Genomic DNA, 27,565 nt, shown 5'->3' with positions numbered 1-27,565 from the left:
ATGGTTGCTAAAACGAATTGTTACACCCCCTATTAAAAACAAAATTTTCATTGGAGTTCGTCTTTAAAAGTATTACAAGAGTAATCAAAGGCGTCATCATTTAGAGAAAATTTGTATTACTTTTAATTAACATTTTGGACAAAAACTTGCCCAACAATGTTGGTATCTCACACCAAATCCCCTTTGTTTTGTGCAGAATGAATACGTCCCCATCTGTCTTGTGTGTATGAACAGCTAACATTCCCATAGGAAGTGAGTGGAGCTGCTCTCAGCCAATCACATTTACGGAACGCGCTCCGACAACAAACAAAAGATCGAGGCTAGCGGAGCCTAATATACTTTTCTCGATCTGTCTTGCTTGACGTCTGCGGTTACTTCGCTTCGCATTCAGACCTCCTCGTCTGTGTTTTAACTACTCTCAACTGATCGTCTGAGCCAGATTGTCCTCATCTATATACTGTTTTTTCTGGCCTTTTTTCTGCTAATGTCAAGCTGAGCCATTTCATAGATCGCTTTGCCTTTGCTGGCCAAGCTAACCGTGTTAGCCAGGTTAGCCCGTCGGCTAACCTGTTCTGGTTGCCTCTCCGCGGCCAGAGAAGCCAGTTTAAGCCTAGCCTGATAGCTAGTTAGCTTTGCTCTCAACCCACTAAAACTTGACACTGACAGACCCCTGCGGTTTCGGCTTGTTCCCGACAAGCCACATCTCCAAAAAGTCGCGCCGAAGCCATGTCTGGACAATCGACAGGCTGTGGGTTTCTGATGTCTGTTGTTGTCCACGGAGACTCGGCTCTGAACGAGCAGGAAAAAGAGCTCAACCAGCGACTCCGACGGCTCTATCCAGCCGTTAATGAAAACGAAACACCGCTCCCCCGCTCCTGGAGCCCCAAAGACAAGTTTAGCTACATTGGACTGTCTCAGAACAATCTGCGCGTGCACTATAAAGGTATGACACGAAGGCACACTCAAGTTTAGTACTTTTATTACCCCGTGCTAACACGAAGTTCGCTAGTGCTAGCCTTCCATTTAGCGGATCGAAGCCAGTCACCCTTGTGGCTAAAAACAAAGTGAGCTAAGCTAGTAGCTTCATAAACAACAAGGCAGAGGACATCTTGCAACCCAACCAGCTGGCGAGGTGTTACCACAAATTTGACCTACTAGCTCGTTAGCTTTGGTGCTACCTTGTTACCCACTTTGTCAGTCATGAGCTGTTGTCATTAGCAGAACGGATCAACTGTCGAGCTATTTTTTTGATGTTTTTTTGTGTTCTAGAAGAAAAAAACAAAAAAATAATTATAACAAAGAGAATTCAAATCTGTTTGGACTGGTTTAGAGTCTCACTTTTGTACTCACAATCTACCCTCTGGTAGGCTAATGTAGCATTAGTGGGTAATTATTGTCATGAAATACACGGCTAATTGTCCTGATTTAACTGATATACTCAAAGGACTTAGTCGGTTTCCAGGGAAGGATCTGCTAACAGGACGGATATGGTCACTCCTCTGCCGCCTAGGGTTTAATATCAAGTGTCTTATCTGACATTCAGGTTGGACTAGTTGCTTAGCAAAGGGTTGTTTTTTTGGTGCAGGCCTACCAGAAAAGGCCAGAGTTAAAAAGGAAAAAGGTGCCACTGTGCTTCCTGGGTGTGTTTTGTAGTTCTGGGTCTGCCTGGGCCTTTTCTCACTCTTTCTTGTTGGAGCTAGAATGTGCTGTCTTTGTTGTCCAAAGATATTGAATCTCACGAGGCATTGTCGAAAATGTTGTGTAACTTTAACATGCAGTCAGTCATGCCACCTTTAAGAAAAACCTCTCCCCTCCCAAAGAACACAAGAAGTTCCTTCTTTCTGTTGAGCTAAAGAGGTTTTCCATTATTTGCCTTACGTAATTATAACATAAAATGATCAAACAACTCGATTAATTTCACTTAATTTCAACCACTTTTATCACCCGGACAGTGATTCAATCCAAAAATAAATTGAAGTAATTTAGCAAAAACACATGTAATCAAAGGTTTTACATTTTTATCCTAAGGCTTTAAATCACAAATTTAGCTCAGCATTAAAAAAGTGCTAATAACTCCACTAAAACATGAATGTAGTTTGTACTAAATTAAAAATATAGCATCATTTTGAAATAATTTTTTTTTATTTAAGTAAATCTTTGAGTAAAGGCACATTTGACACTTCTGTGTATTCTCAGTTGGAATCATAATCTGAGTTTATGCAAATAGATGAACTCAATTACAAATATGCTAATCTATATTGGTATTACCTTAAAACCTTCGATTTTCTTTAGCAAATTTATTACTACTCGCTATTAGGTGACTTTTCTTACAATCAAAATAAAATTTGTCAAAAAATGGAGCCCCACTCATTATTTTACATGTGATTTTACAGTATCTTTATCATCATCTGTTTGTTTTGACATTCTTTCAGAGGGATCAGGTTGAGTACCTCTTTCGTGTGTTGAGTTTTGTTTGGAATGGTTGATCGCCTTTATCAGGTTTGTCCTTCTTTTAGGGTCAAACCTCCAAATTTGTATACAATGGGCAACTTTATATCAGAGGGAAGGTGGAGATTTGTCATTTGAAGTGACTGACCGGAAGTTTATGTTTGTGTAATTATTTAGACCACACATAACTAGTGGGTTTTGTCTCTTTTATGTACAGGTCACGGAAAAACTCCCAAGGATGCAGCATCTGTGCGGGCCACTCACCCCATTCCTGCTGCCTGCGGGGTCTATTACTTTGAGGTGAAGATTATCAGTAAAGGCAGAGATGGGTAAGAGCACTAAAGCTACTCTTCAAAAAAAAAAACAGTTAATCACATTTAGTTATGGAAGCTTTTGAAAAATAAATTATGTTAGTAACATATTTGGTTGCTGGCAGCCATATGTGTTCTAAAACCAAAGTTTAGCTGTGAAACAGTCAAAAGCTTTACATTTATGATCGCTTTAATGTTTTAACGTGTATTATTAACTTGACAATTCAAGAGGGAAATCATTTAACTCAAAGATCTTGATTATCTAAAAGAAAGATACGTCTGTCTTTTTTCACAAATTATTACTTTTTTTTTTATTTTTATTTTACTTCGCTTTATTTCATTTGCTTTGCTTTGCTTTGCTTTGACAATATAGCCATGAGGGGGCCTGAGCCAGGGTCTCATTGTGCCGGTCCCAACCCCAGATAAATACAGAGGGTTGTGTGAGGAAGGGCATCCCATATAAAATCTTTACCAAATTAAATATGCGAATGAGACCTTTGATATCCATACCAGATCGATGGAGACCCGGCATAACGTTGACCACCATCGGTTCTGTTCACTGACAGGGTGCTGGTTGAAATTGGACTACTATTGGTCGAAGAAGGAGAGGAGGAAGGCGCGTTCATAGGAAGAGAGAGAAGAGGACAGTCATGAGTGGTGGACTGGGAGTAGAGACTTTGAATGTTGGAATGATGACAAGAAAAGGTTAAGAGTTAGTTGACATGATGCAGAGGAGGAAGGTAGACATGCTGTGTCCCGCAGACAAGGTGGAAAGGTAGCAAGACTAGAAAGCTTAAAAGCATGGTTCAAGTTGTTCTATCATGGTGGAGATGGGAAGTGAAATAGGAGTAGGTGTTTTCTTATAGGAGGAGTTTGTTATGAGTGTTGTGGAGGTAGAAAGAGTGTCAGAGTGAGGTTTAATCTTGTTAGTGGGTATGCCCCACAGATAGAATGTGAGCTGGATGAGAAGGAGAAAACCTGGTTGGACCTTGATGAAGTGATGATGAGCATCCCTAGAAGAGAGAGACTTGTCATTGGCGCAGATTTCAATGGACATAATGTGCAGGAAACGGAGGTGATGCGGAGGTTTGGTATCCAGGGGAGGAATGTAGAAGTACAAATGGTTGTTGATTTTATAATAAAGTTTAAAATGGATATAGTGAATATGTTCTTTGAGAAGAGGTTAGGGTGACCTATAAGAATGCAGGCAGAAGCACACAGATCAACTACATCTTGTGTAGTTAATCTGTGTCGTCTTGTGACTGTGTAATCTGAAGGAGATCAGTAACTGCAATGTATTGGTAGGTGAGTGTGTCGGATGACTCTGGTGATGAAGAAAGAAATGGCAAAGGTAGAAAAAGGACTAACTGGTGGAAGCTGACAGAGGATCTTGCATGACTTTTAAAGGGCCTATAACATGCTATTTTTAAGCCTTTCAGAGTAAACTATATCTATGTATATGATGATATATTACCTTTGGAAAGGAGGACAATGGAGATTAACTGCAGCAAGATGGAGTACATGTGTGTGAATGAGAGGGACCCAAGTCGAAGATTGAGCTTACAGGGAGAAGAGATAAAGAAGGTGGTGGATCTTAAGCATCTAGGGTCAACAGACCAGAATAATGGAGAGTGTGGAAGAGGAGTGAAAAAACGAGTGCAGGCAGGTTGAAATGGGTGGAGAAAAGTGCAAGGTGTAATGTGTGATAGAAGAGTTTCAGCTCAAATGAAAGAAAAGGTGTCCAAAACTGTGGTGAGACCAGCCATATTGTTGGGTTTAGAGACCGTGGACCTGTGAAAAAGACAGGAAGCAGTGCTGGAGGTAGCAGAGATGAGGATGCTGAGGTTCTCTTTGGGAGTGACCAGGATGGACAGGAACAGGAATAAGTACATCAGAAGGACAGCACATGTCAGAGGTTCTGGACAGAGTGAAAATGCTAGAATGGTGCTGAGTCTAGAGCTACCAGGCAAGAGGTCAAGAGGAAGACCAAAGCGGAGGTTTATGGAGGCAGTGAACAAAGACATGAATGTTGATGGTGTTTGAGTAGAGGATGCAGAAGACGGGGTTAGATGTAGGAAGCTGATTCGTTGGGGCGACCCCTGAAGGGAAAAGCAGAAAGGAAAAGATTATTTCATTTTTGCTTTGGTGCCAAAAGAGCAATGTTTGAATGAGATTAAATCTTGACAGACTCTTATTCTGAAGAACTGCACTTCAAACCATCGACTATGGATTAGAACCGGACTGAGTGACCCTCCCCCCCGCATTCCAAACAAAAAGTTAAAGCTCCAAAATTATTAAATCCCAAAGACTTGTCTTGAGAAATCAAAAGCTATTACTCAGTCATTATATTTGACAGCATAACCATTCTTACTCTGGTAACTTTAACGTGTTGTAGCTAATACCCATTCTTTTAATGATATTTTTTTCTGTAGTCCAAGTTACAAACTGGCCCATCAGATGTCTGAATAAAAGTATGTGGTCTCACATCCACGATTTAAAATATTTGATTGGCAGAGTCTCCTGAGCCTACTTTCATATGATAGGGGGCGTGGACTTCCAAAGGGGTCACCCCTGACCTGCAATAATGGTTGCCATAAAAATGCTGACTTCGACCGATATTGACCAATTACTGCTTACTGATGTCATCTGACTCCACCATCGTTGTGTATGTATTGGGAAAAAATGGCGACTGAATTGACTCCATTTTGTTGGAGCCAGAATTAAGCCATTTTCTAAGGGTTACAGTCAGTGCTTCAAACTAGACTTATTGATTATCATGCATTTATTATTATTACTACTATTTTAGCTTAAAGTTGGGAGTGGCTTAATAGAAAGAGGCCCCCTCCTGGTATAGGTTTGGTTTTGTATCTTTTCTATTCATAGGGCTGAGCATTTTCCTGTCTGTTAGAGCTTTTGAAACAACATGGCGTTAGTTTGAACACAAATCACCACGCAATGTTGACATAACTTGTCACTGATGTAAACCAAGTTTCTTTCTTGCTTTCCCTTTTTAAAATGAAAATATTTTATTTAAGACAAGTTTGTTGCCCATTTGTTTTGTCATACCTATTTTAAAGACCAACTCCAATTAAAAATGTTCTTATGGGATTTTTCTGATGATGGAGGACATTTAAAAAGAAAATTAAGATTACAACTGCATTTCTGAGTTATTCATTCATCTCTGTATTATCCCTTTCGGGGTCACGGGGCTGCTGCAGCCTATCGGAGCCACTTGTGGGTGAAGACAGAAGACATCCTGGACAGGTCGCCAGTCTGTCGCGGGGCCACAGAGCACACACCCATTCACACTCACATTCACACCTAGGGACAATTTAGAGTAACCAATTAACCCATGAAGCATGTTTTTGGACGGTGGGAGTAAGCCGGATTCCCCGGAGAAAACCCATGCCTGCACGGAGAGAACATGTAAAGGAAGGGCCCCCATTGGTGCTCTGTTTCAGGTCCCCCAGCCGGGACTTGCCAGGACCTTCTTGCTTTGAAGCAAGATCGCTAACCACTGCTCCACCGTGAAGCTGCATTTCTGAGTATTTAAGTCACTGTGAAGCAGTAGCAAACACAAATGCAGGTTAAAAAACGTGTAGCAGTGACGTAGAAACTATAATCGGCTGGCTACAAGCTCCCTGCTCCACTTCATTCTAATGCATCCACTTTTAGGGAGAAGCTCTGGTTATAGAGTCTAGCAGTAGCAGGTCGGAATGACCTATGATGCCATGTGTTCAATGGCACTATTCCTATGAAGATTAACTCCTAACTACCTGTGCGTGATATGACTTTAGGCCCCAAGTCTTTAAACTATTTTGGAACTTTAATGTTTGATCAGCCAGTAATCTCACTTTGAGCTTGTATACGGTGGCTTTTTGCTCTCCCAAACACAACTGCAACCACAGTTTAAAACTGCGGTTTAGAAGAGTTTGAATCCCAAATTTAGTATTTTAACGGATGTGGTTTTTGGTTTTGTTGTGGTTCAAGCCAGGTGAGTGTTTTAAGAAAACTCATGCTCATCCGTGCTCCAGATAATGTAAACAAATAGTAAATTGAAATGCATGTGCATATTAAAGTTATTCCACATTTATAAATGAAATACAATGAAAATCCTCTAACACACATGGCTGATATGTGCCTTAGAGTTTAACAGTTTTTGTCTTTTCGTGTTGAAAGCCAAACAGGATCTCCTCCCATTATTACAAAACCCAACATTTTGAACGAAAGACTAAAAGTTCTAGCACCCATGATGGGGTTAGTCACACAGGCAGGAGCCTGAGAACAAACTCAAGCTTCCTGGTCTTCACTGGTTTAAATTTTTTCCTGAAAATACTTTTGTTGATGTGATTTTTGGTTGTTTTGGTTTTTCCTTCAGTCTCTTCACTGAGATTAGAAGTTAAACAGGATTTAATGTCGGAGACATTCGACTAAAGCTCCTATCTAAGTAGTAGTTTTATAACTAGTCATTTATTTGCAAACATGGGTTTTATCTTTGAACTTTATTATCCAGGATGCTTTGAGAACTCTATAGAACATTATAATTTTGACAAATCAAGAGCTTTTGTTTGTTTTAATTTAGAAACTTGTGGGATGTTTGTGAGCATAGATGAAACACTATTTTATTTCTGATTCAAACCGGTTCTCTTGTGGAACTGGTTCTTTTGTTTCTTTTCTTAAATTCAACAAAATGTGCGTGATGGGTGTGGTTTCCTGATGCTGCTCCTGTTTCCTCCTAATCATGGATGTTTAAAGGTAAATGTACATATTTGCCTTTATTAGTATCAGTACTTCTATGTTCGTATGCTTGAGTCATATTGCATGTTGAAACAAAAGACTCTCTGAAACAAAAGTTCTCTACTGCAGTTTGTAATCCGTCTGAAAAAATCTTTTAAACTACACACATGTTCTGTTAGAGGGACTAATTATGTTTGGTCTTGAATTAAACCCAAATTGCCCTCCGAGCATGCTCCACATTTCCTGCTCAACCTTTTACCTGCAAGTTTACAATAATAAGTGAGCTGATACCGACAGGGCTGCATTGCGGCGCGGTGCAGCCCTGACGGTGCCTCACAGCAAGAAGGCCCCTGGTTCAAGTCCCAGCCGGGGGACCTGAAGCAGAACACAGATGTGGGACCTTTCTGTCTGGAGTTTGGATGTTCTCCCGTGCATGCGTGGGTTTTCTCCGGGGACCCCGGCTGCCTCTCACCGTCCAAAAACATGCTTCATAGGTTAATTGGTTACTCTAAATTGTCCATAGGTGAGAATGTGAGTGTCCATGGGTGTGTGATTTGTGGCCCTGCGACAGACTGGCGACCTGTCCAGGATGTCCAGTGCCCTTGCCCATAAGTGGCCAGGATAGGCTCCACATGACCCTGAAAGGGATGAAACGGGTTTAGAAGATGAATACCAACAGAAGGAGTTCGTTCCAAACAGAAGTAACCAAAGGGATCACACAGAGATCTTAATGGGAAAGATGCCGCACAGCAGCTTAGTGACATTAGGCAGTGGTCCCCAACCGTTTTCAGGCCACGGACTGGTTTAATGGCAGAAAATATTTTCCTGGACCAGCCTATTTGAGGTGGAAGTTGGCGTCTCATTTTTTGTTTGTTTAGGTTTAGTTTCCCCTAACTTTTTAGGTTAAAGGTTATCTTTATTCTCTGCCAAATATCTGCAGCTGCTTTAAACTTTTGTGTAGTTTAAATTTTGTGTAGGAACCAATAAAATGTGATATAGATTTTCATGCTGTTAAAGGGGAATCAAAAAAATCATACCCCAACTTCAGCCTTTTAAGTTGCAATGGATAAATGCAAAAATTAACTACTTTTAGAAAAAATAGTCACTTTAACTGGGATTTCCTAAATAAAATGATGAATGTAAATCAACCGTTTGAACAACTTTATTAGCAGCATCCTCGTAACATCAGACATCTGGTTGCTGAATTTTCTGCATTATTACTATAGTGTGTTGGAACAACTGTTGCAGTAAATCCATATTTGGAGGAAAAACTCCTCTGTGTTGTGTCTGAATTCCCACCGTAACCCCTAACTACTAAAAAACGATATAGTGCGGCACTATGTAGTTCCCTGAATTTAAAAAGCAATTCGGACACCTTGTTCACTACTTTTTTTTTTAAAATGGTTAATATGACGTCATTGATTTCAGGAAGTGAAAATATAATTGATATGAGCGTTTTATGAGTCACTGTCATCTGAAGATAAAAACGTTAATGGTTTATTAAAAAATACATTTAAATACATTTTTTGGGTAAAAAATGTTTAGACGCAATGCATTGTGGTCTATATGTGCCAATCTAGTGGGCATCGATGCACACTGGTTTTTCGCAGAGACTTCTTGGAAATTTCCAGGGCTCTGGATTTTGAAATTGTAGATTCGGACAGCACTACAAAATGGCAAACGCACTATATAGTGCATTATGTAGGGGTTAGGGTGGGAATTCGGACAGAGCCCTGGTTTTGTCTGTTAAATGGAGCTTTCTCTTGTATTTGAAGTCGAAGGTACTTCTTCTGTTTCCTCATTGACTCTACTCAGTGAAAAGAAACATTCCAATTAAGTTTGTTTTATATTAACTTTGCAAGCTTGGGAGTTTTAATTTAGTGCTTTAAGAAAGTAGTGGATGGATTTTCAACACTTGACTGAGTAACTTGGTCAAGAATGACTTGAATGTTGTGGGGTGAATCCTGTAGTTTTCCCAAATAAAGCCTCCCTAAAAAAAATTGTAAATAAAACAGAAAAAATGTGTAATGTTTTTTTTTCTCTGCGACCCAGTACCAACTGTCCTGTGGATCGGTCCGTGGCCAGAGGGTTACGGACTACTGGTTTACGTCATTGTTTAACATGTTTGCAGTTTGAATGAGCCCACTGTTTGTTAAATGTCCACAAAATGCAGATTAAAAAGTGACAAGCTCCCTTTTTTGTTTGTGGGAAACGCTAAGCTTTACTGAACTTAACAGCGTTTAAAAGTATTATGGATAAGATCTATTCTGCAGATTTTGACTTCAATTTAAGCTTTAGTAAGTTTTGTAGCCGTTTCCTCATTCTGTTTGTAGATTTTATTTATACGTGTAAGGAGGTCTCATTTCCAAGAGAGTGTTCAAAAAGACGAACAAAAAAATGTATATGAGAGGACTGAAGAGAAATTCTGGAGATGCGCAATCATGAGCACAAAATTTGCACTGTTGGAGGACTGCATGAAGGTTTTTGCTGATCTAGTGAAAATACAAGCATGAGGACCGTGAGCGCATTGGCGGCTTCAACAAACTTCTACGTGGGGGTGTCCTTTAAGTCTCTAGATCAGGGGTCGGGAACCTATGGCTCGCGAGCCATATATGGCTCTTTTGATGGTCACATGTGGCTCGCAGACAAATCTTTAATTATAGTTTTTTTTTTCATTAGACCAGTCCTTCTCGGGCGCGATGCGATGCCAGAGGCGCGCAGTAGTAGCGGTGCTTGGAGAGAAAAATCTGCGCCAGCGCTATCAGTTACTATTATCTATTATTTCACAGAGTTTGTACCAACTGGAAACCTGTGAATTGCCGTGCCTAAAACTGCGCGCTCCCGTCTCTGAGGAAGAGCGCGCAGATGCGGGGACGGGATGTGAGAGGGAGAAAGCAGAGGGGGGGGGGGGGTCGGGGGGGGGGGGGGGCTGAGGTGTTGGGGGGACAGGCAGCAGGTGAATCGCGCAGGGATTGTAAAAACGTAAAACCCGCTTCCCGTCACTCACTGCAGCGTGTGAGTGTGTGTTTGTCTCCACGTCTGCATGTGAGCAGTCTGTCACACATCTACAGAACATTCAGACTATGATCAAGTTTAAAGTCTCAATGCCTGCATGAAGCAGAAACTCACCACGTATCAACCAGACTAGACAATCAGCAAAACCACCACAAGAAATACTCATCATTTATTAGCAACAGCATAACAATCTTATTAAAAAAGAATCCACAGACTTATTGTACTTTAAAAATGTTGAAATTAAATCAAATGCACACATTCATTTGTATATTTAGTTTTAAACATATTGTCGCGGACTGAGTTGGACTGGGTGGCTGTTGGGCCGCGTTAAAAGTTCTGGAGTTCCTTAAACGCATCAAGCAGAGATCTGATTGGCTCTCAGTTCTGTCGCTCAGGTGGTTGTTAGGTAGTTTGGACCAATGGGGTTCAGCTATGGGCCGAATAAGGGAAATGGGAGGGCTGGAGCTGGAGGGGGGAATATAAAGTTGGTAGAAGTGCTCTCTCTCGTTTCGGCGGGAGAGATTCAGGAGTTGCTGAATTAATTTTACGGCGTTTGTTGCGGTCTTCAGTAACCAGAATAGAGAACCCTAAAAGAGGTTAAGTCTCCGTGCCTCAGTGTGGGAAAGGGACGCTACATTATTGTATGGCTCTTTCGAAATTACATTTAAAAATATGTGGCGTTTATGGCTCTCTTGGCCAAAAAGGTTCCCGACCCCTGCTCTAGATGACAAATCTGCTGTTTTTCAGAGTTCAAAAAGCAGCAGCAATGACTGACTGGGCTAAAACATTTATTTAAGACTACAAATACTTTATTAAAATGAAACTCTTCTGTTTGCCATGTTGTTGTTATTTACTTTGACAATATTTTTACTTTGATCTATGAATGAAAACATCTTTAACTTGTTTATATATTAGTCTAATGAAAGACAAAAAGAAATGGGTTTCTTATCATCCATTCTTACGAAGCCCCTATAGTGTCTTCTGGTTGATAGCATTGGATCGTGATGCTGATGCTGTTTGTGACTGCAGTTTTAGATGTTTTGATTGTAATTAAGGTTGTTATTGTCATTAGGATCAGCTGCAATAGAGGCCTTTTTTTTTTTCTTTTTCCACATCCGTTTACGTCCATGTTTGTCCTGCAGGTACATGGGCATCGGCCTTTCAGCTCAGGGTGTAAATATGAACCGGCTTCCAGGTAAGATGACTTTTTCTTACGATGATCTAAAAGCTGACTTTGCCTTGCCACGCCATGTTGCATGCTGGGATTATGTAAAGTGTTTCTGAAAAGAAAAATCACTTTCACCTTTATTTTTTTTATTTTTTTAATCAAACCTGGTCTCCTGTTAAAGTTCCTCCATTCTTCCTAAGTGTAAGAAGATCCTCCCTTTCTATATTCTAGTTTTAATTGGTCTGGCCTTGTGGGTGCACTACATTTTTTTTTAATGCCTAACATTTTGTGATCAGCTGTCCGTTTATCAGTTCTTTCATTTTTAGAGGGGTTGAATCCTTTTGTGTGTCACAGATTTTTTGTCTTTAATGGTAAAATCAGCTCCAGTGGCAAAAAGATGGTCTCTGTTGCCGCTTTTCCTTGCCAAAAAATGTTACCACAGTCATGTCAACGTCATCCGTGTACTTGACTGAGGTTATCAGGCCAAGCAGGACCCCCCCAACACCCCTCATAGGTTTGATAGCTGGACCCACCCAGAAGGAGGTCCAGCCGCTTCATTCAAAGAGCAAACTGCTCAAACCTTTCTGGTTTGAGCAGACATAAACTAACAGGACGCTGGTTGAACTGTAATAAAGTTCAGCGATCCTTTCATTGATATTCTTTTGAATTCATGAATCAAAACATCCGAGGTTCCTGCATTTTTAGACCCCTATGTTTTCTGCATCACTCATATTTTTATTTCCAGAGTTGTCATTTCTTAAACTGCTCTCCAGAGTTCATTTTCAGTCTTATAGGATCTTAAGCTAATTTGCCCTTTCCCCCCTTGTTTACAGTCCAGTAAACATATGACCAGCCACTGAAGATTTCAACTTTTCCTTGACGATTAATTCTCGGAGCTTTGGCTGCGTCCGTAGCTCCATTTAGATGTCTGCCTCCGCTGCAGTTCCCAGTGTTGGCAGCTTTCCTGCAGCATTGTTGTTGAGTAAACTGCAGATAAAAATCAGTCAGATTCGAGGCACGTCGGGGCCCCCCCCACATCTCTTCATCTTTGTTACACATTTTGAAAACGCGTGTTGCTTGTTTCTCTTTTTTGAGGTTCAAGTTGTTCATTCGCGCTCTTCACCCACATCTGTGTCGGTCTCTCTTAGGTTGGGACAAGCACTCTTATGGTTATCACGGAGACGACGGCCACTCCTTCTGCTCGTCCGGCACCGGGCAGCCCTACGGACCCACGTTTACAACAGGAGATGTGATTGGCTGTTGTGTTAACCTCATCAACAACACCTGCTTCTACACAAAGAATGGCCACAGCCTAGGTAAGAACCTGCAGTTGCTTTGATGTTCAGCGTTTGAAACCTCAGGAGATTGCCGTCACTCCATTAACATGAATGTAACACGTGAAGACTGAAACACAAAGCTGCACTGAATGAACCATAAAAACAGTAACGTTGATCAGAATTCACCCAGATGCACAGATTCAGCGTCAGTAGAGTATATCTCAAAGCATTCATGGTGAAAGTACATTTGATTGAAAACACATTTGGCAAGTTTTAGCTTCATCCTGGGGTCCAGGAGTTGTGCATTATTGCTGGAAGTACTTTATCCAGTGCTACTCAGGATGCCTCTGACATAAGGATGCTCTGTAACAGCGGTCCCCAACCCCCGGGCCGCAGACCGGTACCAGTCCAGGGGTCACTTGGTACCGGGCCGCAGGAAGAAAAGAAAAATACATCCGCTAACTTTGATTGTTTCCATTTAGTTTATATTCGGATACTAAAGGAAGTTTTATTTTGAAAAACCACCAGATTCTGTTCACCACATCTGTCTGTCGTGGCGCGTCACATGATTTTAAGCAGCTACTCGGACTGCTAAGAAAGCCCAAGGCTATTAACAACCAAACGATAAAATGCATTTGGAAAGTTTCTTTGAGTAGAAAAGAGGCAGCAAGGAAATTGAAGAAAAATAACTCTCCCATTTACAGAAAAAAACAGAATGTTACCTCCAAATACGGAAGCTGCATTGAAATAATGAAGTTGTAGACACTGTGGATTTTTAGAAAATACCAGTTTAATGACGGTTGTTTAATTTTATTTTACCCTATTTATCTGTCACACCTTAAAAGCTGAATGCTGCTGACGTTAGCGTCGGGTTGTTAGGATCCACTGTGACATTAAGGAAAAATCTTCATCTCAGAGTTTAAACCAACACTTTACAGAGAATGAAGATTCAATCAAATGAAGTTTCTGATTTGTGTAAACTTGTGAAAGGGACATTCATGAATTTTCCTTCAGCGAGGGAGAATTAACCAGGCAGCCGTTACAAAACTTGAGCACAGAAAATGTTCCTTTGTGTTTAAAAAAAAAATGCAATTAATCAGGATTTATGTAAAAACTATATATGAAAAATCTTTTTCATAATCCAGTCCATGGGCCGAAAAAGGTTGGAGACCACTGGTCTATAACATCTGTATTGGCTGATGTCTGCATTCTGCATACTTGAACACTTGTGCAGAGAACCTTCAGGGATGTAGTCCTGCAGCTGTGATGACCATGAAGGCATCAGTGCGCCTGCAGCGGACCCCGGCATGTTGGCAGTGTTGTGACAAATCGTAACTCCCACTTCTGTCACACAGAAAGCTCATTTGTAGCAGTAAAATAAGCACAACTGAAGCTTTAGTCACATGCGCCCGTATGGGTGCTGCAGGGTTTTGGGTTATCTGTGGAGGGTCGTAGAGAGGAGGGGCTGCATCGTAAAAGAACCGCAGGGGTGTCTTACAGTTTCCTTGAGGCTCAAATGTACCAGATGGTACATCATGGAAATGGAATGTATGATTGTCGTGTGTGCGTGTGTGGGAAGTGTAGTGTGGAGTATTTGTAAGGCTAATGGAAGTTGCACAAACTTATGATGTACTGGTGATGCTTTGTACGATGCCCTTACGGCACACTACTCATTAGTACGGTGCAAGCTGGGGATGGGCAATCAATCGGTGAGAGTATCAGCTGATATTTGCATAATTTCAGTTTATCTGTATCGGTCTGATATCAATAAAATCTACTGACGTTCTTCTGACTGTTTTCAGATACACTTTATTTTTTAAATGTATGTTTGTTCTTATAGAACCCTGGCATTAAGAAGCTTATGTTTATGTTTACGGTTATGTCCAATAGTCAAAAAATGGTCTTAAATATCGGTTCTCGGTATCGGCCTGAAAAAATGAAATCGGTCCATGTCTAGTGCGAGCACTGGGCCCTTACTGACCCCCGCATGAATGCTGCATGCACGGGGTGTGCCCGTGATACCAAGTGCTCATACTCTCATCGTCTAATTGTATCAATTTTCACTACAACCTGTCACCCACAGCCCTTACAAAAATGTGCATGAACATTTTCATTCTACATCAAGTGATCTATTCCATGCCCTGTACAGTTATTGTCGCCCGCAGACTGCTTGAATCCACCCATAAGGGCAGTTGTGACTATGGTATAAAAGCCTAACCCAGAGCGAGATGTTCTTTTTCAGTGTCAGTAAAATGTTCACTTATTGTTGATTTGGGTTACAAGTACCAGGAGCCAAGTCCTGAGCTCAATTCTTTTGGTTAATTTGTCTTCAGTTATTTGTCCACAACATTCGTATTTATTTATAATTTGTTTATCTAAAATGAACTTTAAGCCTCGAGGGGAACCAGGTTTAGTTATCTTGACACCAAATAGCCTTCTTGTCTTGAGTTCTGATTTAGTTTTTGGTAAATCCTAAAGTGGAATTTCAGGCTTTTTTTTAAGCTGTTTAAATTTTTCTCTTTTTTTATGTATTGATGTTGACATAAAGGGTATTGGTTTCTGCATGCTGCATCTAATTCGATTATTTCTCTTTAATAACTATCCTGATACCCTGACAGTAAGAAGATGGTGTCTTTTTGGTAGTGTGTGACTATGGGATCAAACACGTTGATTCTTGGCGCACATTTTAGTGCCTTCTTAGAAGAAACTATTGAGTTAAACTACTGCTTATTGAATATTAAGGTTCCCTTGAATTTCCCATTGAATTTGTGACAAAAACTAACTGCTTATGCTGTAAAATATTGATCCAAGGAGGTTTGATAATTTTTTTTAATTTTTTTTGGCTTTCAGTCACTGCAACCCAAATAGAAGGAATCTTCACTTTTCCATTGAATGTGTCATTGTGTAGAGATTTCATTGGTATTTAATTCTCTTTATCTTTACAGTTTTCTGCTGTCAAGATAAAGGGAATTCCTATTTCTTAAATTGATTAAGTCCACTTCCTGTCTTCAAGATAACATGATTAGTCAGTAAGACTGTTGCTTTTTCCAGAAACGTATAAAATACTCGTTTCACACATCCTCTGTTCCTTTGCAGGTATCGCCTTCACAGACCTCCCAGTAAGTCTCTTTTTTTTTCACTTAAATCTGTTGAAATTCATGTTCAATTGTTTAATAGTTGTATCTTTAGAACTCAAGGTTTCATTTTCACCTCAGTTTATTAAAGACCTTTTTCTAAATGGATTTAGAAGCTAGAATGGATGTTTTTTGAGGAGCTATGTATCTTTGTTTTCCCCCCATTTTCATTCCTTTTGTCTGGGGCGGGGTCACAGTGACACAGATGTCATACAAAGTAAATAGGTTCTCTTTAGAAAATCCTCACTCTTTTCAGTTTGAAGGCCTGCGTCACATGTTCCATCTGCAAAAAACAGCCTTTTTTATTTTTTGGAGGCTATAATCAGCCAAATGGCAGATAATTACACCAAAAAGAGGAAGAAAACAAAAACAAGAAGACAGTTAGTGATGTCAGTGATTCATTGTCTGTGAATGGAGGTAATAATAGAATAGAATATCATATCCAGTGTTTTTAACTGGGATCACATCAGTCGTCTGTGATGGTTTCTGTGAGCAGCTCCCACACTGTGATGTATGTAAACTCCTGTGAGATTCATCCAGTTTTTTTCCTCCTCCTCCATCGCCTGCATGCTCAGTCCCAAAAGAAAATGTGACTGGCTGCCATTGAGGCAGAAGAAAATCAGAGTCTTTACCACAACAACAGTCTATTGAGCATTGGAACAGACTTGGCTGGGAGCCTGGTGCTCATGTTCCTCCAGAGCTGTGCAGCGAAGTGCGTCACCTCAGTGCAGCTGACCTTTGTGTTTACTGGACCGTGACCGAGGCGACACACACGGCTTTGTGCTCCTGATCCTCCGTCTTCAACGTTTCGCTCATTCTGATACTCAAATCTAATTTAAAGATGCGGTTCTTCTTCTCCTTGCAGTCTTTTACATTTTAGAAGCGTTAAGATGAACCTTAAAGCCGTTTGTTTCCATCACTGTCAGTTTTAAAATCCCATTCCAATTATCTTTTGTAAAAGTGTTCCCAGTGGTCTTTCAGTTATGATTATCCCATTTTTAACATTTAGCATTTTTAACAACACTAACATCTGTTTTTTTTTCTAGTTTCTATTATTTAAGATATTTAAAAAATACATTGGGTTATATTTTTTACTTTGCCGTCCATGCCTTTTTCGTGGTTATTGGAGCAATTCTTGCATGACTACTTCCTCTTTTCTGCTCTGCATTAAATCAAGAAAGTTACTTCAAAGTTGAAGGATTCATTTTAGCTTCTGGGTTTCCTTTAGAGCTTCATCAGACTCCTGCGTCTCTCAGCAGTCAAACAGTCAACATTCTTTTCATTAAAACAAAAATTCCTCTTTTTTTTTTTTAATAGAATTACTTTTCAAATGTCTGTTTGTGCCAAACTCAAAGGATCTCCTAAGGTGTAACTTTACCTGGAGATTTAAAAAAAAAGACAATTTTTTTTTCATCTCCTTTCTCGTGTGGTTTCTCTATTCGGTTCCAATTTTAAGGAATAATTGTATAATTGTACCAAACAGCTTTTTTCCTGGGATTTTCCTGTTTCCTGTTTTTTTTCCCCCTCATTACTTCCTGTTTGGATTTAGTGTCAAGATTGTGCTCCCAGCTCCGTTTCCTCCATCCTCTCCTTCTCAGCTCCGCCTTTGTCTCTCTGCAGCCCAACTTGTATCCCACCGTGGGCCTTCAAACTCCAGGGGAGGTGGTGGACGCCAACTTTGGCCAGCACCCGTTCGTGTTTGACATTGAGGACTACATGCGGGAGTGGAGGACAAAGATTCAGGCCCAGATTGACCGCTTCCCCATCGGAGAGCGTGAGGGAGAGTGGCAGTCCATGATCCAGAAGTAAGAAACCATTTATGTTTGAACCTGATGAAAACAGACACCCCCACTGTGGACAAAGGAGTTTACACAAAATACCGTTTTTACATGCACGTTCTTGTGTTTTGCACTTCTCAGAAGGTGTGTTAGCTCTGTTTGTTAGGCGTTCTGACATTAGAAGGTTAAGATGGGATTTTTGTGGCCTTTAATTACAGTTCTTGCCTTTTGGATCTAAAGTGCAATTGTCCATCTGCAGAACGTGACGAGATCAGCAGATGGCCATATTATCCTGTATAATGAGCAGGGCACTTATAGATGTAAATAAATGTGTAACCATAGCAACCAGTTTAGCATCAACATGTGATTATTTGGATTTTTCTAAATTCTGTCTGCTAAAGTCAGATATTTAGAAGCTTTTCTTTTTCACAGTAAAGTTGGCGGCTTTGAAAGATTGAAAATGAAAGTCTGGGTTATTTTTTTCTATCGTTTAAACCATAAGAACCCAGAGCCATTTTTTTTTTCCCTTAAGGGAAAATGATGTGGGACACACCACAGGCCAAGTGGCCCACAGAACACATCTCTGATGTCACCTGGGGTTCTTATGGGTTCAGAGTATTGGGCTATATCTGACAGACAATTTTTATTTTAGTGTGTTTGTCAAATTTACACAGATTAACCCTTTAACAACAGAGCTGTCCCCAGTGACACCTACCGTAAATTCCGGACTACAAAGCACCGATTACAAGCCGCACCCACCCATATTCACCCATATTCACGTGTTTGACTGCTTTTATACATACACAAGCCGCGTCAGAGTACAAGCCGCGCATGTGTTAGCCGATATTGTCATCCTGACAGATCACGCCCAGCATCCCAGAGTGAGTGCAATGTATTAGCACATTGTGGGTGGTGCCAGTTTTGACTCTGGGTCACGTATTTGAGTGTATCGACATCTGCCAAACAGCATGGACCTATATTCTGTTCACAAGTTCCTCAGTTATGGTGTTTTTATTTCATTTTTTTTTACTTATTGACAATCTAGGTATCTAACATAAAATTACAAACAGTAACCATATAATCAACATTACATCCCTCAGTTATAATGAGGAAATTTACATCCGCGATTCCACATTTCCCATGAGTCTTAGGGGCTAAAGGCGGGGCCAACGCCCGGCTCGCCATTCTGTTTTACGTGTTTAAGAATTAGCAAGTAGCAGCAGTGCATGGAGGGGTGAACGGGAAAAGCTCTCCTTCCGCTTGTGTCGCAGCAGCGTTATGGGAGTAACAGGACTGGTTAGAAAACACAACGGTAAAATACAGCAGCGGCGACTGAAAAGCGCGCGCCTCAGCGCGATACGCGCGCCTCAGTGCGGCGCGTGCGTCAGAATTCAGAAGCCTCTGCACTCCGCGGACGCCTCTGCGCTCCGCTCCCGCCCCGCGCGCTCCTTGTCTCCCCTTCCTATCTACTCCGACAGCTCTGGCCAGGGCAGCTTCAAGGAGGAGCACTTCGTCACCGCTGCGCCGGTGGATGGAGCAAATCGTTTCTGTGCAAAGCAATCGGACTTAATACTGTACGTTTTGTGTATGAGGGGCGGATGCGTTGTTACGTGTGGGAGCCATCAGACTGCCATCGGCCCCGCAGCTCAATCAGCAGGAGAAGATGTCTCCAGCTCACACGGAGGCTGTGAGTTTTTCAAAGCAAATTTCCGCTTTTACGGTTTCCTTAGAAACCGTAAATGGAGTGTAAATTCACTCCATGCGCTGTTCTCTCCGTCACGCAGCAAACCGGCTTTTCCAAACCCGTTGGTGACGGTGGACTTTTTTACGCTGCTTTTAACGATTGCTTTTAACTTGAAAGCTTCATCATATTGTAGCGGCGATCTGGTGCACGTTGGGTCTAATGGCCCCAAAGGATTCTGGGATGCGGCCGGGCATGCGTGTTTTGTTTTGTTGAACCATGACTGAAGTGTCTAAGACCTGAAGTCAACTCCATGCTGTTTGGCTGCTAAGAGGTGTGTTGAACAAAAATGCCTCGTGCTTGGTGTTAGATAGAGAATTCAAACTATTCACTGAGTTCGAAAGTACGTACATGGCGGCCGCCAATTAAATCCATAAATTAGCCGCGTCACTGAATAAGCCGCAGGGCTGTAAGCGCAGGAAAAAAGTAGCAGCTTGTAGTCCGGAAATTACGGTACATATTACACTCGGGATGCAACACTTTAAACCTCGGTTTTTGGGTTATGGATTTGTTTCGGTTTGGGTATTACAAAACAACAACAGAAATTCAGAAAATTCTTTATTTTTTTATTTGCAAATAAGCATCTTAAACCGAAAATTGTGGCATCCCTAAATCACTCGCTCCTTAACGTACCGTAACTCTCAAACCGTTTCCACGATCAACGAGAAAAGCAGCTTTACAAATCGGCTCTGCGTCCTTATGCAGCCCTTTACATTAGTAACAGCGCCTTTATGTGCGACAGAATCAGCTGATTAACATAAACACTTCACAACTGTAAAGTGTTTCATACCAGAGCAAAGCTGCTTTTCTCCACTTCAAAATCAGCTGGAATTCCATCGAGAGCTGAAAGAAGCTCCAATGTTGAACAAGATTTTCATACATATCACACGTGCATAACCTAAAGCATGTTTAGGTTGTTTTTAATTAAAAAACAAAAAAACCTTACCTGTGAATAAAGTAACTGCAGCCTAAACATTAGAACTTTTTTTACTTTCCAACTGTTTCTTACAGAAGTTATCCATGTTCTTGCTTTTCACTAGAGGCCTTGATACCTTTTTTTTAATGTATTTATAAAATGTGCATTTTGGATTAACTTGAGTTTACTGAGTTTGGAGAAATTTAAAAAAATCCTTGTGACAATGAAACAAAAAACTTCAAGAAGAGGGCAGACGCATTCTCACATTTTTCTCTTCTATTTATCGAAAAAAAAATTTTTTCATTTGATGAAGAAATCCGAACAGGAAGTGTCCGTTTGCAGGATGCTGCTGCTGACGGAGTCCAGATGGACCAGAGCTGCCACGCAGCAGTAAAACCGGCAGGACTTTCTCCAGGATGGGATTTGCAGCCTGTTGCTGTGATTACTTGCTGTGAATGGATTTAATCTGTTTGGTACAGATTGAGGGTGAGGGTGGGGTGAGACGGGGCCGCATGTGCGATTATCCACATAGAGCCGGTCCAAAGGTCCTTTTTTTCTCTTTTAAACCAATCCAGATTGTTTTTCCTTTTGAGTTATTCATTAATCTTTACAGATTTTTTTAAATATATAAAACGCATGATATCCTGCCGATGGTGGGGCAACTTTGTCCTGTTAGCTTTGCTGTGACCTCATTTCTGCTGCGCCTCATGGACCTCACTGAGTTCCAGTCCTTTCTTGTCTCGTCAGGATGGTGGCGTCCTACCTGGTGCACCACAGCTACTGCGCCACAGCCGAAGCCTTCGCAAAGTCCACGGACCAGGCCGTGCAGGAGGAGCTGGCCTCCATCAAAAACAGACAGAGTGAGTCTGCGAAACGCCGCAAAGTAAAACTGCAGTATCCAGAGACTTGCTGGTCAAATTAAAGCACAGCTCTGCCTAAAAGTCTTCTTCCCTCCAGCACGCCCTTAACCCCCCCATATAAATGTTAAAAGTATAGGGGTTAAATGTATATGACGTTTAGCAGCACTGACATTCACGTGTTTTTGGCTGCAGAGATCCAGAAGTTGGTTTTGTCGGGTAGAATGGGTGAAGCCATCGAGACCACCCAGCAGCTGTACCCCAACCTCCTGGAACGGAACCCGGACCTCCTCTTTATGCTCAAGTAGGAACACACACACACAAACACACCTCATCCATAAATCTTCAGAACCCGCTGGATCCCCTTCAGGGTCGTAGGAAAGCTGCTACTGCTGGGCCAAGGCGGGGCACACCCATTCTGATGCAGAGCCACACACTCGCATGCACGCCTAGAGGGAGTTTAGAGAAGCATGTTTTTAGACTGTGAGAGGAAGCCAGAGTGGCCGAAGAAAACCCACACATGCAGGAGGACAAGCAAACTCCACACAAATGCTCCCAGCTGGGACGAGAGCGCTAACATGCACACAAACACAGAATCTTAAAACTGCCTAATAATCTATTTGGTGTGAGGAGCATACAAGGATTGTAAAATCACAATATGAAAGTCAATATGCGAGTCGTGTTGGAGTAGTGGTTAGCACTCTTGCCTCATAGTGAGAAGGCCCTGGTTTGAATCAAAGGGTTCCTTTCTGTGTGGAGTTTGCATGTGCTCGTGTATGTGTGGACGCCGGACACACCAGCTTATGCTCTGTGTGTTCAGTGATTCTGGGATATGGTGGGTTCAGAAAATGGATGGATGGAGTATAGGCCAGGAAAAAAACAATAGTCTAGGATCTATGAAAAATACTGTTATATTTCCATGTGTGTGGGGGGCAGATGTTTGGTATTGAAGGAGGTTAGTTTAAGGGGTAAAAGTTTATCGTAGGAGATAAATCCTGAGTTTCACTCAGGTGGGAGTGTCTTTTAACGATGATTTTTGGCGATTATTAATTCCTACTTCTTTGGTTGAGCTCTGTGTCCCTCATTTTCAGGGTGAGACAGTTCATCGAGATGGTGAACGGGACGGACAGCGAGGTGAGGTGTCTGGGGGGCCGCAGCCCCAAGTCTCAGGACAGTTACCCTGGCTCGCCGCGCTCCTTCAGCAGCCCGGGCCACAAAGCCGGCAGCTCGCAGTCCTACCTCACCGGTACAGTCCCGCGCTTGGCCATGAGCCCCCACCCTGCAGCCGCTCTGATCCCTGCTGCTGGTTTGTTTGCAGGGGTCGACAGCAACTGCTGTAATGGCGTGGCATCAAGTAAGAGCCACAGCTCCTCCCCTCACAGTCACAAGCCCTGCCCCCCTGGCTCTGGCTCCACCCTCCCAGTCACCGACGTTAGTCTGAATGGGAGCCGCAGCCAGCTGCCCATCACAAGGTACAGTCTTAGTTTAGGACTGAGGTTAGATGTCTGCACCTGCTGACCCTGCATCCCCCCCACTTTACAGCAACGACGTGGACATGGAGGTCGACCACTTCACCAACGGAGTGACAGAACTATCCTCTAATGGTTTCCTCAATGGCACGTCCAAGCACGCCACGGAGCCGGAGGACTGCGACGCAGACATGGGTGGGTGCAGAGGCGGAGCCTCCTGCGTGGCGCTTGCTTTGCCTTCAGCAGCTTTTGAAACGGCCTGCAATGCTTTTCCCGTGATGGACGCGCTTTCACACAGCAAAGTCCAGGGATTTTTCTCCTGCCGTTAAGTTTGAGTGTCATCAGATCACTGACTGTTTCCTCCCCACCTCAGAGGTGGAGTCCGCTCAGGTCAAGAGGCAGCTGTGCGGGGGGAGCCAGGCCGCCATCGAGAGGATGATCCATTTCGGCAGGGAGCTCCAGAGCATGAGTGAACACCTCCGCCGCGAGTGTGGCAAGAACTCTGCCAACAAGAAGATGCTGAAGGTGAAGTCAGAGTTCGGCCCTGACAAACGTCTCATTTTCAGAACCTAATATTGACCTAAAGTTTTGGTTCTGAGACTTTTGTCGTTCATGTGCAAACTTTAAAATAAAGTTTAGTGTAAATGAAAACAATATTTTTACTTATCAAATTCCAAAACTCCATGTTTGTTTTTTCCTCCGCTGTGGATTCATAAAAATCCACCTTAGAAATCTTGCTGCACTGAATGAGATCAGCTCTAATCTCTAGAGATTACCCACACGGCTCATATTCCATGACATCAGTCTGCATGTGGCTCAGAAGCTTTGACACTGTTTTCCTGACAAAAAAGATGAAAATGTCACGGGACAAAAGAGAAACGTCCTGCAGCTGCAGAGGACAGAAACGGTCATGTCTGATGGTTCCTTGTCTCCCGCTGAAGGACGCGTTCAGCCTGCTGGCCTACTCGGACCCCTGGAGCAGCCCGGTCGGCTACCAGCTGGACGCCATTCAGAGGGAGCCGGTCTGCTCCACTCTCAACAGTGCAATATTAGGTGGGTCAGCTGCGGCTTTGGCAGGCGGAAGGAAGTCCAACACGATGCTGGTCGGGCTTTGTTCTGCAGTGACTCTGCAGCCTGGGTGTGAGAGTCAGATCTGCAGTGACTCATCAGGAGGGGAATGGACTGACTGACGGTCAGCTGATGGCTGCACTTCATTCATCATCTCACTGAATGAAACACTTTCATTTTGATTCGGAGCTGAAATCACAGATTTGTAACAGAGATCCTGCTGTGGAAGGACTTTCAATTTCTATTGAAAGGACTTTCAATAGAAATTTTTCCCTTTTTCCCCCGATGATTTTAAAGTCTCACTCCACTCATCTTTAATGTATTTTCAAAGCGTTTCCTGTGTTGTTTTTAAATAATGATTATGCCGTTTTTAGCTCAAATCAAAAAACCTGTTTAGTTTCCTAGAACATAGTTTCTGCAGAGCGGCAGCATTTTATCAGAAATTTAGCTCACAGTTGTGGACGCGACTTTTGCCGTACAGCACTGCTTCTCAATTATTTTTTGCACCCCCCCCCCCTTAGGAAAAAGACAAATTTTCACGCGCCCCCAACCCCCACCATCCATGTTTATTTATGATCAGCTGTTTTCTTGCATTACCTGCTGTCTTTCGGTCAAATACTGACACCAACTAAACGACAGGCAGACAAAGAATACATTGATGGAAAACAAAGACATGTCATCAAAATGTCAACAATAGTTCATAAAGAATGACATTAGAATGAGCTGAGTAATCTAAAGGCCCGTGATGATCCTGGTGCTGCGCAATCCAGGCAGCTCTCCGCGTTCCACCTGCAGCCTGAGCCCACTACCCCTCCCCCTTCCTTCTCAAAGACAGGAGCAGCTGGAGGGACGGCAGTTCACAGTTTCAGGCTGTTATAAACTCTGTCATATAACAGATAATAGGAAACCAACAGTGGCGCAAATTTTTTCCAAGTTCTGAGCCGCTGTCACCACGACCCCCGTATTGCCCGTATTACCTGTGGCTAAAACCGCTACTACTGCGTGCCCCCCCTTGTATCGCATCAGGCCCCCGCCCCACTATTTGAGAAGCACTGCTGTTGAGTAATCCTGCCCTCATTTTCCATGATCACGTTGTTTACATGCTCCTCCGCTAGCTTACAGCCCCTCTCAACTAACATTAACAGTTTGACAAAAACGGTGACCAAATCTGTAAAATGTCCTTGTATTTTTCACCAACCTGTTGTTGGAAAATACCTGGTGATCAGCTGAAGGATGGAGAATTCTGTGGAGATAAATATTAGCGGCCCAGACCGCTAATAGAGGCCACATTTCCTGATTGGCGTCTTCCTTTTTTTTCTTCTCTCAAGTAAAATCAAATGTAGTTTTTGTTAAAGAATTCTTGATGATGATCAAAGCTCCCAAAACAGTGTTTACTGCTGAAAAGTGGGGAACTGCGTGGAAGCAGAAGCTCCGCCCCGTCAGGTTTGAAAGCTCTTTGAGGATCTTCCCGATCAAGGAGTTGTTTTTTCAGGATGATCCCAGGTTTTCGGTGAAAAAAATGTCCAGAAGCGTTTCACCAAACTCTGGAGGTTTTCTGCTTTTGTTTCTCCAAGAGTCTGAACTTCTTTGGAGTCTACAATACTATCCTATTGTGAAGGAGCGACTCCTCAAGCACCTCCTCACTTTTTTTCTTTCTGTCCTTCCAGAGACTCACAACCTTCCCAAGCAGCCCCCCCTGGCCCTGGCGGTGGGTCAGGCCGCCCAGTGCCTCGCCATCATGGCTCGAACAGGCAGCGGCTCCTGCGCCTTCGCCTCTGTGGACGATTATCTGCACTAGCCACATGCGCACACACAAACACAATCTCTAAAGGCCTGTCTGGTCATGACCCCCCTCCCAGAACCAACACCACCACAAGTGTAGTCCTCTTATCCGAGGGACCCCCCCTCTCTGCACGACGGCTAGAAACAAACCATCTCACTCGCTCCTTGTTCCGCTTTGACACAGACGCCACAGAGGTATGTGCGCGTGCGTGCGGGGGGGGTCACTCCTGGGGAGACCTTTAGAGATGCCAACACATACATTTAACCCCCCCCCTCCTTTCATCATAAATAAGGAACTTTGCCTCCACTGTGTTGCTCCCATTCTCCGGGCTGACAGCAGGGGGCGCTGCAGTCAACTTGAAACTGCTCTGAGAGCCGAACTCACGGGGGCCCAGCCCTCACTCAAATGGGGGGGGGGTGTGGCCTGGCAAAGAAGACAGAAAAATCATCGGAGTGAACATCATGCCCCCTTGTTCCTGTAACCTTGGCTTTCCGTGTGAACCAACTCTTCCCCCCCCCATCCCCCCTCAATGGGTGAGCAGGGTCACAGCAGCCCGTCTCTCTCCCTCAGCTCCAGGACATGGGCGGAGCTTGGCAGGTGGACTCGGGACTTGTAAGAAGCCAGAGAGGATCTGCGATCTGGATTTGACGTTCCAGTTTTTAACCCCCCCCCCCTTTTTTTTTTTGTTTTGTTTTTTTGTTTAGCTGTTGTGTTTCAGGGAGGGGCGGGGGTGGGAGGCAGAGTCCTGGTTTTTCTTTTGTTTTTAGTTTGTTCAGGTTTACATGACAATGGTAATTCTTATCATCATCATTATCATCATATTATTGTTGTTTGCATTCATAGTATATTTGTTGAGCAAGTCCCCCCCCCCCCCCCCATCTTATTCTAATAAAGGCCCGATTCCACAGACGGCGCTGACCCGCGCGTGTGCACATGCTAGCATCTTTCTTACAGAACAAACCTATATCAACAGCATATTTAGAGAAAAAACCCTTTAAAGTTCGACACCAGCGCCCCGCCCCGCATGCATGTCCACCTTACGTTTGGCCTCTTTGTAGCTTAAGTTTCGATTCGGCCTTTTTTTTTTTTTTTTCTGAACTTGCCCTTCGTTCTGCAGAGCTACCTGGAGATTCTTTATTTTAATGGTACTCCGTTGTCATGGTAACCCTTGCCCACCCAGCCTAAGCAGCAGGTTTGATGCAAAAATCTAGAGAACTCAGGAACTGAAACTCCTCCTTATTTGGCCCAACCCCCCACCCCCAATTGGATTTTAGTTAGAGGACACAGTTGAAGAACCTGGTGGCTCCTGCAGGAGCTTCGGAGCAACACCTTCCTGCTGATTTTTCTCCCAAAGGTCCATTTCTTTCTCATCAGCCGACGTCGGCAAATCGACGGATTAGAAACTGTCCTTCCCCAGGCCAGGCGAGAACTTTCACCAGCCTCCACTTCTCTCCGTCACGAGGAGCAACAAGCGCTTTGAGTGTTTCAGGCCTCCTCTGTCTGTTCCCCCCCCCCTCTCCTCCTCTTCTTTTCTTTCCTCCATTTTTTTAGGTTCTTCACTTTGTTTTTATCCAGATGACAAGCAGTCACGCCATCCTTTGGAAATCTTCTTAGACAGTGTTGTCTCTTTCTGAGTGCGGTCTGAACCTATGCATGCCATAGTAAAAGTGGTGGTAAGATCCAGTTAGATGTCTCTTCTCTGATTCTTTCGTTCGCCTCCTTTAAGCCAGTTCACGGTGTTTAAGGAAAGATGTCAACCAGTAAGTTTGTCCACTGCTGACTGTGTGTCCATTGGAGGAAAAAAAATGTGCAATTTGTGTGAGGGTCAAAAGATTTATATTAAAATAACAAATGAGAATCGCC

The 27,565-nt window shown here is 42.8% G+C and overlaps 1 protein-coding gene across 2 annotated transcripts; it reads left to right on the top strand.

Moving 5' to 3' along the window:
• Nucleotides 1–274: 274 nt before the first annotated feature.
• On the top strand, nucleotides 275–27,565 carry ranbp9 (RAN binding protein 9). 2 transcript variants are annotated; one of them, NM_001201502.1, is given in 14 exon segments: nucleotides 727–943; nucleotides 2,666–2,777; nucleotides 11,654–11,706; nucleotides 12,828–12,995; nucleotides 16,053–16,075; nucleotides 17,711–17,895; nucleotides 21,273–21,385; nucleotides 21,578–21,686; nucleotides 22,474–22,628; nucleotides 22,701–22,854; nucleotides 22,925–23,046; nucleotides 23,225–23,376; nucleotides 23,793–23,904; nucleotides 25,587–25,717. In NM_001201502.1, coding segments are annotated over 14 exon segments (1,806 nt in total).

The sequence above is a fragment of the Oryzias latipes genome, chromosome 17 (genome assembly GCF_002234675.1).
Source record: "Oryzias latipes chromosome 17, ASM223467v1".
Lineage (NCBI taxonomy): Eukaryota > Metazoa > Chordata > Actinopteri > Beloniformes > Adrianichthyidae > Oryzias > Oryzias latipes.
The sequence above is the reverse complement of the archived record's forward strand: the minus strand, read 5'-3'. Positions and strand labels throughout refer to the sequence as shown.